Source organism: Manis pentadactyla, chromosome 1 (assembly GCF_030020395.1).
Source record: "Manis pentadactyla isolate mManPen7 chromosome 1, mManPen7.hap1, whole genome shotgun sequence".
Lineage (NCBI taxonomy): Eukaryota > Metazoa > Chordata > Mammalia > Pholidota > Manidae > Manis > Manis pentadactyla.
In genome coordinates this window covers 197,736,692-197,750,707 of record NC_080019.1, presented here as the reverse complement: position 1 = coordinate 197,750,707, position 14,016 = coordinate 197,736,692, and the positions used below count along the sequence as shown (strand labels likewise).

The following is a 14,016-nucleotide window of genomic DNA, read 5'->3' as shown; positions in this document are numbered from 1 at the left end:
CACAGTATCACACATCATTACCCAAACTGAAAAAAAAAAAAACCTAGTAAGCTACTATTAGGAGTATTACTGTTGATTTATATAACTTTTTTGTATTTTATTTTTAAAGTAAAATGTACTTTTTCTAAATACTGAAAAAATTTTGTACTACTGCTCAGATGATTATCTCTAAGCCAGGGGTCAGCACACTGCAGCCCACGGGTGATCCAGACTGCTACCTATTTTTGTGTGGCCTGCAAGAATGGCTTTTACATTTTTAAACGATTTTTAAAAATCAAAAGATATGACTCATAAAAAAATATATGAAATTAAAATTTCAGTGTCCACAAAGTGCTATTGGAACACTGACATGTGTTTTCATGACTGCTTTTGCAGCGAGATGGCAGAGCTGAGTAGCTGCAATAGAGACCACATGGCCTGCAAAGCAAACGGCTCTCAACAATGAGGAGCAGCTCAGAAATTAGATTTTTTAAATTAGAACCTACAATGAGAGAGAAGAAACCACCACTGCCCAGCTGTACCAGGGTCCCGTAGCTGCCGAAGTACTCCTCGTCCTGCCACGTGTCCTCCAGGTCACACTCCTCCAGCTGCTTCCCCAGGTGGTTGGCTGGGATGTACCCACAGCAGCCTGCACGTTCTCCCCACCACCAATCAGCAGTAGTTTGTCTCAGGATGAGAATTTTTTCTCCTCTCAAAAAACTAAGCTGGAAAAAAAATGTATACATGGAAGTGAAAATTCAAGATAAGTCTATAGTTGACATTTCAACTGTGGCTCAATGCTGCATCTCCCGTCCCTGGAGCCCAGATCACAGCAGCATCAGAAAGGAGTCAACAGGGAACTGAACCAGCTGGCCATCTATGAGAATGCTACCAGGACACACGGATTTTTGTGGAACATCTACAGGAAAGCACAGCTTAACTGATATTTTCTATAAGAAAGATTAAACACTTTCAAATGGCTTAGGACAGATTTTCAACAGCCTCCTCACTATAACTCAGCTATGTGGTAGCTGATTCAATCACTGAGATTTAAATCCTGAGATTCCTGTTACAAAATAAAGATAACTATGTTTAAGTGGATGTCTTCATTTTAAGTCTGTGTTTCATTAAGTAGAGTAAGTTCTAAATCCAGCTTTCCAAGCAGAAACTGGAACTGGTGTTTCCCCGCATTCCTCACCAGGTATCTTCCAGGTCAGGACTGGGGTCAGATCTTGCTAGGCTGGGAAGAGAGGGGTCACTAACAGGTCTCATTTGGCTCTAAGAATCTAAAAGCTTCTTTAAACCTTGGTATAACTTCTGCAAAAACTACATCTAATTCTGCAACATTTGAATCCATAAAATACAGGCCCCATGCACACGGCTACCTGTGTCTCGTCGGTAGCAGAATAGTCTGCAATGGCCACAAACTCCTCCGGGTGCCCAGCCTCCTGGGGGGTCTCATGTTCACTGAGCTGGACAAGCTCCTCTCCCTCCTATTCAGAGGCAAGGAGAAAACATGGAAATGACAACAGGTCTTCTCTCTCTCCCTCTTTTTTTGGCTCCAGGTTATTAGGATGGTTTCAGAGAAAGATGCATTTTGACTAAGTTTAATCATACAATTTGGGTCATACTATTAGAATAAAGGGATTGCACCCTCACTCCGCCTTTATGTTTCCACCACAGATTTACATCTCTAATACAAAATTATTTACATCCTAAAGAGATCAAAGAAAGACCCACTTTTAGTATGTACCTGATGATGGGCTTCTGATTACCAGCAAAAGGGATGACTGGCCCCAGGAGGGGACCTGTCAGACCTGAGAGCTGGGCAGGCACTGGTGACTTGGCAAGCCAGCAGGGCCTCACTCCAACTGCACTGCTGCTGACCCACGCTGCTCAGGACCCAGAGGAGGAGCCCTGGACCTGGGGCTGGCACCTGGCCTCTCCACTCTGTGCCAGAGTACGTGCATGGAGCCCTTCAACCATTTCCAGTGTCCTGCAGCAACCACACCCCAACATACCATCTTAAACTTTCCTAAATGTAAATGTATCAGGTTCACTTTAGAAAACATGTGTAAGCACAAGGGTTCAGAGAGGAAAATTAAAACCACCTATAATCTCATTCACTTGTCAGAGATAATGACAGTTAACACCTTAACATATCCTTTGAGGCTGCTTTTCTGAAGTATGCATGCAACACATGCATAGAGGGTGTGTTTGCAATCAGAGTTCACCCTGTGATGTTTTCTACTTTTTAAATTCTGAACATTTTTCATTATTATTTCTAAATACCACATTTTTAGTATCTGATAGTATTCCACTCTATAACTATTATAACTTATTATCCAATCTCCTACTTTTGGACATTTAAACTGTTTTCAGTTTTTACTATTATAAAATGTTAAGATGAACTTTCTTAAACATCAATCGTTTTGTCCATCCTTGACAATTTTCTTAGGATAAATTCCTGAATGTGAAATTGATGGATCAAGATGACACATACTTCCGGCTTTTGATACCAGCACCAAATACCAGGTAGAAAGGCAGCTTCTTTGACTCCTATGTCAGAGTAGGACTTTGGTACCTACAGTAAGGGGCAGATTTTTGTATACCCTGATCAACATATTCATTTCCTTGATCTCTGCTAACTTGATGGAGAGAAATTTATCTCTGGTACTTCATGACATCTGCCTTTATTAGTGAGGTCAAACATGTTTAAGTACATATTGGTCACCTTCCTTATTTTGCTAACTGCCTATTTTTATCCATTGGATTTTCCTAGGACAGTAACATGATCGGTTTTAGCGCACCATCAATTTTTCACCTTGCCCTCATCCTGTGCGTGCCTACCTACACCACCATCCAGGATCCTTTTCAGCCACCTGATATCTGTCCTGCCATCCTTCTTCCATGCTTGTGTGTCTCTCTCTCTCACACACACACACACACACACACACACACACACACACACAACACGGTGTTTCCTACTGACACAGCTTTCTGTAAGGGGTATCACACACCACTTATTTTGCTTTTCTTACACAATACCTTGTTAAGAATTCTAACTTATTGTTCTCAATGGCTATATAATATCACACAGCAGGAATTCTGCCTGATTTTTTACAGTTATCCTCAACTGATGGACGTTCTCTTGGTGTCCAGTTTTCTATCACAACAAATAGCGCTGCCACATCTGTGCAAATTTATCCTTATGTGATGGCATTTTATTGTTGTGGGACAGATTATCAGGGCTGAGAAGTAAGCATAGCTGTCATTCACACTTCTGTCACATTCTTTCCACAAAAGGTGTAGCACTTTACACTCCCTAGCTGTGCACGGATCACCCTCTGCTGAACAGGTATTGTCACTGTCTTTAACTCTGTCGGTGTGACAGGAACAAAGACCCCAGAAAAAGTAAGTATGTGGGAAAACAGACTACTTTTTATACTTTATAAAAAAGGCTTTTGATCGTATAAAGAAATAATTTATTGCAGGGTTTATAACATATAGAAATAAAATGTTACAATTGCACAAAAACTGGGAGCTGGTAAGTAGAACTAATTTCAAAGATTCCTACATTGTGAAGTGGTTTTAAAAAAGAGACTGGAATAGGTTAAGGATGCATATCACCACTTCTTGGGTAACCACTGTATCTCTAAAATAATATGGAAAGGTACATCTAAAAGCCCAGAGAGGAGGTAACGTGGAATCATAAACAATGCTTTATTAATCCAAGAGGGTAAGAATGGAGAAAGGTACAAAGAAGAAAGGTGACTAACAGAAAACAAACAGCAAGATGTTAAACTTCATCATTTCAGTCATTATGTTAAATGTTAACGTACCAAATCCTTCATTAAGGAGCAGAAATTATGTGACAGAAAAAAAAAGACACAGCTCTAGGCTCTTTACAAGAGAAACACTTTAAATATAAGACAGGTTGAAAATAGAGGACCATGTGTGCACTATGTAAGCACTAACCATGAGGAAGTTGGCACAGCTAGATTAGTGTAAGACACAGTAGCTGTGAGGCAAGACAAATCTGCGAGTAAAAAGAGAGAGATTTCATAAAAATAAAGGGCCAATCTAGAAAACAAAAGCTATCCCAAATACATGCACCAAATAACAGAGACTCAATACATCTGAAGCAGAAAGTGACAGATTCCAAAGGACACAAACAAAAAAAACCCAGACAAACTATAGTGGAGAGTCTTGAAGTTCACCTCCTTCAGTAACTAACAGAACAAATGGACCAAAAAAAACAGAAAAGATACAGAAATATGAACAATACTAATAACCCATTTGACCTTTATGGTATTTACAGAACACATCATGTAACAAGTGCAGAACACATATTCTTTGCAAATGCACGTGGTAAAATTACCAAAGTAGCCCATATGACTAGGCTATAAAGCAGGGCTTGAATAAATTGCAAAAGACTGAAATTTTGCAATTATAATCAAACCAAAATTAATAAGAAAAAGATGGAATTTCCTGAATGTTTGGAAATTAAATAACATACTTCTGAACAGCCCAGAAAATTTCTAACTTCCACTGTGATATTTTAACTGAACAGTAATGAAAATACAATGTACCTAAATGTGTGAGGTGTGGCTAAAACAGTGATTAGAGGAACTTTAAAGATATACATTAAAGAAAGGCTTCAAATCAGTGATCCAAGCTTCCATTTCAAGATGCTATAAAAAAGAAAAACAAAATAAAGAAAATAAAGATAAAAGCAGAAGTCAATGAAATAGAAAACACATGAAGAGAAAGTCAACAAGACAAAACTGATAAAAGCCTAAGAAGACTGATCTTTAGGGGAAGAAAGAGATAAAATACAAACTGTGAATATCAGGCATCTCTTCTGTAATGGAGAATGCTATTAATGCTATTAACAGGATGAACACAAATACTACTGACACACGACCATGGCTCACAAGTAATTGGGAAAACTAAAAATTACAAGACACCTTTCCTAAGCCATCAGAATGACCAATACTTAAAAGTCTCATGCTCTCAGGTTGCAGGATACAAAATTAACACACAGAAATTTGAGGCTTTCCTATATACCAACAATGAACTAATAGAAAGAGAAACCAGGAAAACAATTCCATTCACAACTGCATCAAAAAGAATAAAATACCTAGGAATAAACCTAACCAAGGAAGTGAAAGACCTATACCCTGAAAACTACAAGACACTCTTAAGAGAAATTAAAGAGGACACTAGCAAATGGAAACGCATCCCATGCTCTTGGCTAGGAAGAATTAATATCGTCAAAATGGCCATCCTGCCCAAAGCAATATACAGATTTAATGCAATCCGTATCAAATTACCAACAGCATTCTTCAACAAACTGGAGCAAATAGTTCTAAAATTCATATGGAACCACCAAAGACACCAAATAGCCAAAGCAATCCTGAGAAGAATAAAGTGGGGGGGATCTCACTCCCCAACTTCAAGCTCTACTACAAAGCCACAGTAATCAAGACAATTTGGTCCTGGCACAAGAACAGACCCACAGACCAGTGGAACAGAATAGAGACCCCAGATATTAACCCAAACACATATGGTCAATTAACATATGATAAAGGAGCCATGGACATACAATGGGGAAATGACAGTCTCTTCAACGGATGGTGCTGGCAAAACTGGACAGCTACATGTAAGAGAATGAAACTGGATCACTGTCTAACCCCATACACAAAAGTAAATTCAAAATGGATGAAAGACCTGAATGTAAGCCATGAAACCATAAAACTCTTAGATAAAAACAAAGGCAAAAATCTCTTGGACATAAACATGAGCGACTTCTTCATGAACATATCCCCCCAGGCAAGGGAAACAAAAGCAAAAATGAACAAATGGGACTATATCAAGCTGAAAAGCTTCTGTACAGCAAAGGACACCATCAATAGAACAAAAAGGCATCCTACAGTATGGGAGAATATTGTCATAAATGACAGATCCAATAAAGGGTTGACATCCAAAATATATAAAGAGCTCACGCATCTCAACAAACAAAAAGCGAATAATCCAATTAAAAAATGAGGAGCTGAACAGACCGTTCTCCAAAGAAGAAATTCAGATGGCCAACAGACACATGAAAAGATGCTCCACATCACTAGTTATCAGAGAAATGCAAATTAAAACCACAATGAGATATCCCCTCACACTAGTAAGGATCACCACCATCCAAATGACAAACAACAACAAATGTTGGCGAGGTTGTGGAGAAAGGGGAACCCTCCTACACTGCTGGTGGGAATGTAAATTAGTTCAACCATTATGGAAAGCAGTATGGAGGTTCCTCAAAATGCTCAAAACAGAAATATCATTTGACCCAGGAATCCCACTTCTAGGAATTTAACCTAAGAATGCAGAAGCCCAATTTGAAGAAGACAGATGCACCCCTATGTTTATCGCAGTACTATTTACAGTAGCCAAGAAATGGAAGCAACCTAAGTGTCCATCAGTAGATGAATGGATAAAGAAGATGTGGTACATATACACAATGGAATATTATTCAGCCATAAGAAGAAAACAAATCCTACCATTTGCAACAACATGGATGGAGCTAGAGGGTATTATGCTCAGTGAAATAAGCCAGGTGGAGAAAGACAAGTACCAAATGATTTCACTCATCTGTGGAGTATAAGAACAAAGAAAAAACTGAAGGAACAAAACAGCAGCAGACTCACAGAACCCAAGAATGGGCTAACAGTTACCAAAGGGAAAGGGACTGGGGAGGATGGGTAGGAAGGGATGGATAAGGGGGGGGAAAAAAGAAAGGGGGCATTACGATTAGCATGTAGCATGTATAATGTGCTGCCGGGGCACAGGGAGGGCTGTGCAACACAGAGAAGACAAGTAGTGATTCTATAGCATCTTACTATGCTGATGGACAGTGACTGTAATGGGGTTTGTCGGGGGGACTTGGTGATGGGGGGAGTCAAATAAACATAATGTTCCTCATGTAACTGTAGATTAATGATACCAAAAAAAAAGTAGATTACACGATGAAAAGGAGATGGTAAATGAATTAGAAATTAGAGAACAGGAATACAAAGAAGCTGAGGCACAGCGAGAAAAAAGCATCTCCATCAATGAAAGAATAATGACAGCAGTGTGATCAATCCAAATGGAACAATATTCACATTATAGGGGTACCAGAAGAAGAGAGAGAAAAAGGGATGCAAAGTCTCTTTGAGGAAATAATTTCTGAAAACTTCCCTAATCTGGGGAAGGAAATAGACACTCAAGTCATTCAAGCACAAAGATCACTCAACAAAAGGAACCCTAGGAGGACAACACCAGGACATAATAAATAAAATGGCAAAGATTAAGGACAAGGAGAGAATACTGAAAACAGCCAGAGGAAAAAATAAGACTTATAAAGGAAACCCCATCAGGCTATCAGCAGACTTCTCAGCAGAAACCTTACAGGCCAGAAGGGAGGGGCACAATATATTTTAATGCAATGAAACAGAGGGGCCTGGAACCAAAAACCTCTACCTGGCAAGATTTATCATTTAAATTTGAAGCAGGGATCAAATAATTTTCAGATAAGAAAACGCTGAGGGAATTCACCACCACTAAACCATTCCTACAGGATCTCTTAAAGGACCTGCTCTAGAAAGAAATGCTCCTAAGGCTAAAGAGCTGTCACCAGAGAAAATAAACAGACAGTAAAGGTAGTAGACCAATTAATTACTAAGCAAATATGAAATTAAATCAACTACACACAAAGTTAGTCAAGGGATACACAAAGAGTACAGAATATGACACCTAATACATAAAGAGTGGAGGAGGAGGGATGGAAAAAAAAGAACCTTTAGATTGTGTTTGAAACAGAATAATAAGCGATTTAAGATAGATTATTAGAAAGTAAGGAAGATGCACATGAACCTTTGGTAACCACAAATCTAAAGCCTACAATGGTAATAAGTACATATCTATCAATAATCACCCTAAATATAAATGGACTGAATGCACCAATCAAAGACACACAGTGGCAGAATGGATTAAGAATACAAGACCCATCTATTTGCTACATACAAGAGACCCATTTCAGACCCAAAGACATATACAGACTAAAAGTGAAGGGATGGAAAAAGTTATTTCATGCAAATAAAAGGGAGAAAAAAGCAGCAGTTGCAGTATTTGTAACAAATAAAATAGATTTCAAAAAAAGAAAATAACAAGAGACAAAGAAAGACATTACACAATGATAAAGGGGTCAGCCCAACAAGAGGATAAAACCATTACAAATATCTATGCACCCAACACAGGGGCATCTACATATGTGAAACACATACTAACAGAATTGAAGGGGGAAAAAGAATGCAATGCATTCATTTTAGATTTCAACACATCATTCACTCCAAAGGACAGATCAAGCAGACAGAAAGTAAGGAGACAGAGTCACTGGAAAACACATTAGAACAGATGGACCTAACAGACATCTACAGAACTCTCCACCCAAAGGAGCATGATACACATTCCTCTCGTGTGCACATGGAACACTTTCCAAAACAGATCACATACTAGGCCACAAGAAAAGCCTCAATAAATTTAAAAAGATTGAAATTGTACCAATCAGCTTCTTAGACCACAAAGGTATGAAACTAGAAATAAATTACGCAAAGAAAACAAAAAATCCTACAAACACATGGAGGCTTAACGATATTCTCCTAAATAACCAATAGATCTATGACCAAATAAAAACAGAGATCGAGTGATATATGGAGACAAATGAAAACAACAACTCAGCCCATAACCTGTAGGACAGAGCAAAGGCCGTGCTAAGAGGGAAGTATACTGCAACACAGGCCTACCTCAAGAAACAAGAGCAATACCAAATGAACAGTCTAAACTCATAATTAATGAAACTAGAAAAAGAAAAACAAATGAGGCCAAAAGTCAGGAGAAGGAAGGACATAATAAAGTTCAGAACAGACATTAATAATATTGAGAAGAATAAAACAATAGAAAGAACCAATGAAACCAGGAGCTGGTTCTTTTGAGAAAATTAAGAAAATAGGTAAACCTCTAGCCAGACTAAACAAGAAAAATAAAAAGAGCACACACACATTAACAGAATCAGAAATGAAAAAGGGAAGATCACAACAGCCACCACAGAAATACAAAGAATTATTAGAGAATACTATGAAAAATTATATACTAACAAAATGGACAACCTTGAAGAAATGGACAACTTTCTAGAAAAATACAACCTTCCAAGGCTGACCCAGGAAAAAAACAGAAAATCTGAAGAGACCAATTACCAGTGAAATTGAATTGGTAATCAAGAAACTACCTAAGAACAAAACTCCAGTGCCAGATGGCTTAACCGTTGAATTTTCTTAAACATTTAAAGAAGAGCTAATACCCATCTTCCTTAAAGTTTTCCAAAATATAGAAGAGTAGGGAATACTTCCAAACTCATTCTATGAGGCCAGCATCACTCTAATACCAAAACCAGGCAAAGACACCACAAAAAAAGAAAATTACAGACTAATATCCCTGATGAACATAGATGCAAAAATACTCAACAAAATATTAGCAAACCAAATTAAAAACACATCAAAAAGATCATCCATCATGACCAAGTGGGATTTATTCCAGGGATGCAAAGATGGTAAAATATTAGAAAATCCATCAACATCATACACCATATCAACAAAAAGGACAAAACTCACATGATCATCTCAACAGATGCTGAAAAAACATTTGACAAAAATTCAACATCCACTTATAACAAAAACTCTCAACAAAATGGGTATAGAGGTTACATTATGTACCTCTACATAATAAAGCCCATATACGATGAGCACACAGCCAACATCATACTTAACAGTAAAAAGCTGAAAGCTTTTCCTCTAAGATCAGGAACAAGACAAGGATACCCACTCTCACCACTTTTATACAATATAGTACAGGAGGTCCTAACCACAACAATCAGACAATACAAAAAGAAAAAAGCAATCTAAACTGGTAAGAAAGAAGTTAAACTGTCACTGTTTACAGAGGATACATTATACACAGAAAACCCTAAAGACATCACAAAAAAAGTATCAGCACTAATAACTGAATTCAGCAAAGTTGCAGGATACCAAATACACAGAAATGTGTGGCATTCCTATATACTAACAACAAATGAGCAGAAAGAGAAATCAGGAAAACACTCCATTTACAACTGCATCAAAAAGAATAAAATACATAGGAATAAAACTAACCAAGGAGGTGAAAGACCTACAAGACACTCATGAAAGAAGGTAAAACACCAATAAATGGAAATACATCCAGTGCTCAGGGATAGGAAGAATTAATATTGTCAAAATGGCCATCCTGCCTAAAGCAATCTACAGATTCAATGCAATCCCTATTAAAATACCAACAGCATACTTCAAAGAACTAGAACAAATAGTTCTAAAATTCATATGGAACCATAAAAGACCTCGAACAGCCAAAGCAATCCTAAGAAGGAACAAAGCTGGGGGATTACGCTCCCTGACTTCAAACTCTGCTACAAAGCTACAGTAATCAAAATTTGGTACTGGCACAAGAAGAGACCCACAGATCAATGGAACAGGACAGATAGCCCAGATATAAACCCAAGCATATATGGTCAATTAATATGCAATAAAGGAGCCATGGATATACAGTGGGGAAAAGACAGCCTCTGCAACAACTGGTGTTGACAAAACTGGACAGCTACATGCAAGAGAATGAAACTGGATTATTGTCTAACTCCATACACAAAAGTAAACTCGAAATGGATCAAAGACCTGAATGTAAGTCATGAAATCATAAAACTCTTAGAGGAAAACATAGGCAAAAATATCTTGAATATAAACAGGAGCAACTTTTTCCTGAACATATCTCCTTGGGAAAGGGAAACAAAATAAAAAATGAACAAGTGGCACTACATAAAACTAAAAAACTTCTGTACAGCAAAGGACACCATCAGTAGAACAAAAAGGCATCCTACAGTATGGGAGAATATATTCATAAATGATTTATCCGACAAGGGGTTAACATCCAAAACATAAAGAACTCACAAGCCTCAACACCCAAAAAGCAAATAACCCAATTAAAAAATGGGCAGAGGATGTGAACAGACAGTTCTCTAAAGAAGAAATTCAGATGGCCAACAGGCACATGAAAAGATGCTCCATGTCGCTAATTATCAGAGAAATGCAAACTAAAACCACAATGAGATATCACCTCACACCAGTTAAGAAGGCCAACATCCAAAAGACAAGAAACAATAAATGCTGGTGAGGATGCAGAGAAAGGCAAACCCTCCTCCTACACTGTCGATGGGAATGTACATTAGTACAACCACTGTGGAAAGCAATATGGAGGTTCCTCAAAAAAACTAAAAATAGAAATACCATTTGACCAGTAATTCTACTCCTAAGAATTTACTCAAAGAAAACAAGATCTCAGAGTCAAAAAGACACATGCACCCCTATGTTTACTGCAGCACTATTTACAAAAACCAAAAAATGGAAGCAACCTAAGTGTCCATCAATAGATGAATAAAGATGTGGTACATATACACAGTGGAATATTATTCAGCCATAAAAAGAAAATAAATCCTCCCATTTGTGACAACATGGATGGAGCTAGAGGGTATTATGTTCAATGAAATAAGCCAGGCAGAGAAAGACAAGTACCAAATGACTTCACTCATTTGTGGAGTATAACAACAAAGCAAAACTGAAAATACAAAATAGCAGCAGACTGACAGTTCTAAGAAGGGACTAGTGGTTACCAAAGGGAAAGAGTGTGAGGAGGGAGGGTGGGGAGGGAGGAGGAGATCAAGGGGCACTGTAATTCACAATCACAATATAGGTAGGTCACAGGGAAGGCACTACAGCACAGAGAAAAGAAGTAATGACTCTATAGCATCTTACTACGCTGATGGACAGTGACTGCAATGGGGGTGTGAGGACTTGGTAATATAGGTGAAGGTTGAAAACAGTGTGTTTTTGTGAAACCATCATGAGATTGTATATCAATGATACTTTAATAAAAAAATTAACAAGTAAGTATAAAAAAGTGGTGCAAAAGCACAAAGATCAATAATAATTCACAGTAGTGCTTGCCTGTGGAGATGAGAAGAATGGAGCTGGGACTGGGAAGCAAATGACACCTGTGCTTTTGTTACCTATCATCTATCATCTTCTATTTATCATCTGTAACTATCTATTTGTATGTATTTTTTGAGGAAATTATGACAAAACATTAACAAATTTTCACTTCTGTGTAATATTTGCTTGCTGTTTGCAATGTTACTCTGTAAATATTCATATTCTTAAAATTTGTCAAAAGAAAAATGAGACTTCCACAGTTCAAAACATTTTATGGTTAATTTTAAGAAACAGATTGATGAAATGACCCAACTACAAATAAAATTCATATATATATAAACACCCAAATGAAATTAGAACCAGGATTAGAATTAAAGGAGAAAAAGAAATGTTAAAATTAACATAACAGACATGAAAATGTTTGATTTAAAAAAACTATTATTCATTCGATTTTTAATTTTACATTATCAACATTCCTTGAAATTTAAGGTGACTTTTATTTACTGCTAACCTGAATGAAACTGTATGTGTGTCCCAGACATAAAAGCAGTATGAACACATAAATCTTTTCTAGTATGTCCAACTTGCTTTTAACAAATGATGCCTGGGACTTTACTAGACAAAACTTCTTAAGAAAATGCATTTTCTTCATCAGGTACCAAAAATGGAACCCTGGATTCCTGGGAGGTGTTCTCAATGCCCAATTCAGAATGTCGCCTGTAACCCTTCAAATACTGCATTTCCTTTATTTAAGCATCGCATGGTTGGTGGCCATGGCCTTCAGGAGCACCACCATTCTGGACTTAGCTCGGTCTCTGTAATGTTCACCGCTTTTAAATACAGGTCCCTATGCACCAGGACACAAGTTACCTGCAGTCCACTTCTGGGGCAGTCACCTGATGTTGCCATGGTTCACTTAAGATCTGCCGCATAGCTGCCACTTTTAATGTTTCATTTTCTCCTGTTTCTACTTTAAAAAACAGAGAATAAGAAAATGGTTTGTTATATTGCATAATAATTACTAAGTTCATTTCTAAAGTCCATAATATAGGTCCTTTACCAAATAAAAACTTGTGTGCAAGGAATGGAATAGAAATGAAACTTACAAATGCAATTCTTTACAAAAGCGCTTAATTTATGAACTTCCAACAGTGTGTTTTCTTCACTATTCTGCAAGGTGTCAATCTTGGTCATTGGCCTGTTAGTTTCTGTTAGGTCACTGAGTTGATTTCAAACTGCAGATGGCAAATCTTATCTTGGAACCCTGATAACATGGCTTTAAATCCAATTAAAGGTCCTTTCTGAGAAACTAAATAAACGAATGGAGTCGTGAGGCCCGCGGGGGAACCTCAGGCCCCAACCGGAAGAGACAAACCTTACCCCCTGGCCCAGCAACAGGCTCAGCCAAGAAAATTGCGCACTTCAGCCAATGAGAAGTCACCATAGACCAGCCAGTGAGAAGCTGCCACCACCCCACACCCTCGCTCTCCTCCAATGGGGTTCATTCTCAGAAGTCCCCCTTTTTCTCTATGAAGTGGCCTCCTCTGCTTTCTTCTCCCCACTTGCGGACTGGTCCCGAGCTGAGGTTCTGATGCCATTCCCACAGTCCGACAGGACCAGGGCTGTACAGCGGGCCCACTAAAGGGAACCAGGGTCTGCACCTCGCAGAGGCTTTCCTTCCCATTGCCAGCGCTTACTTTTCCAGTGACAGCGCAGTCCCTACTGTGCTCTCAGAGGAATGTTTCTCAATTACACAGCAACTCTGTTTAAAATGCGCTTCACTAATCAATCAAGACGTGATACATGTTTTTGTGGCATTTGTCATTACTAACACTAATACACACACAATCCGTTTTCATTAGCAAACACTGCGTTGGGCCCAGGCCAGGAGTAGGACTGGTTTAGGGGCCTGGCGAAGGCGCACGCTCCTGGGGCG

At 38.3% G+C, this 14,016-nt stretch overlaps 1 protein-coding gene across 2 annotated transcripts in view; it reads right to left on the bottom strand.

Moving 5' to 3' along the window:
- PRMT2 (protein arginine methyltransferase 2) overlaps positions 1–14,016 on the bottom strand; it is a 48,757-nt gene that overhangs the window by 34,016 nt on the left and 725 nt on the right. The window contains exons 2-4 of one of the 2 annotated variants that reach the window (XM_036880158.2): positions 12,951–13,050; positions 1,365–1,472; positions 522–704 (exon numbers count right to left, since the gene is read on the bottom strand). In XM_036880158.2, the coding sequence (XP_036736053.2) occupies positions 522–704; positions 1,365–1,472; positions 12,951–12,989 (330 nt within the window). In that variant the 5' untranslated portion in view covers positions 12,990–13,050. The remainder of the gene's footprint in view (positions 1–521; positions 705–1,364; positions 1,473–12,950; positions 13,051–14,016) is intronic. The other variant, XM_057505688.1, reaches the window with a different exon arrangement.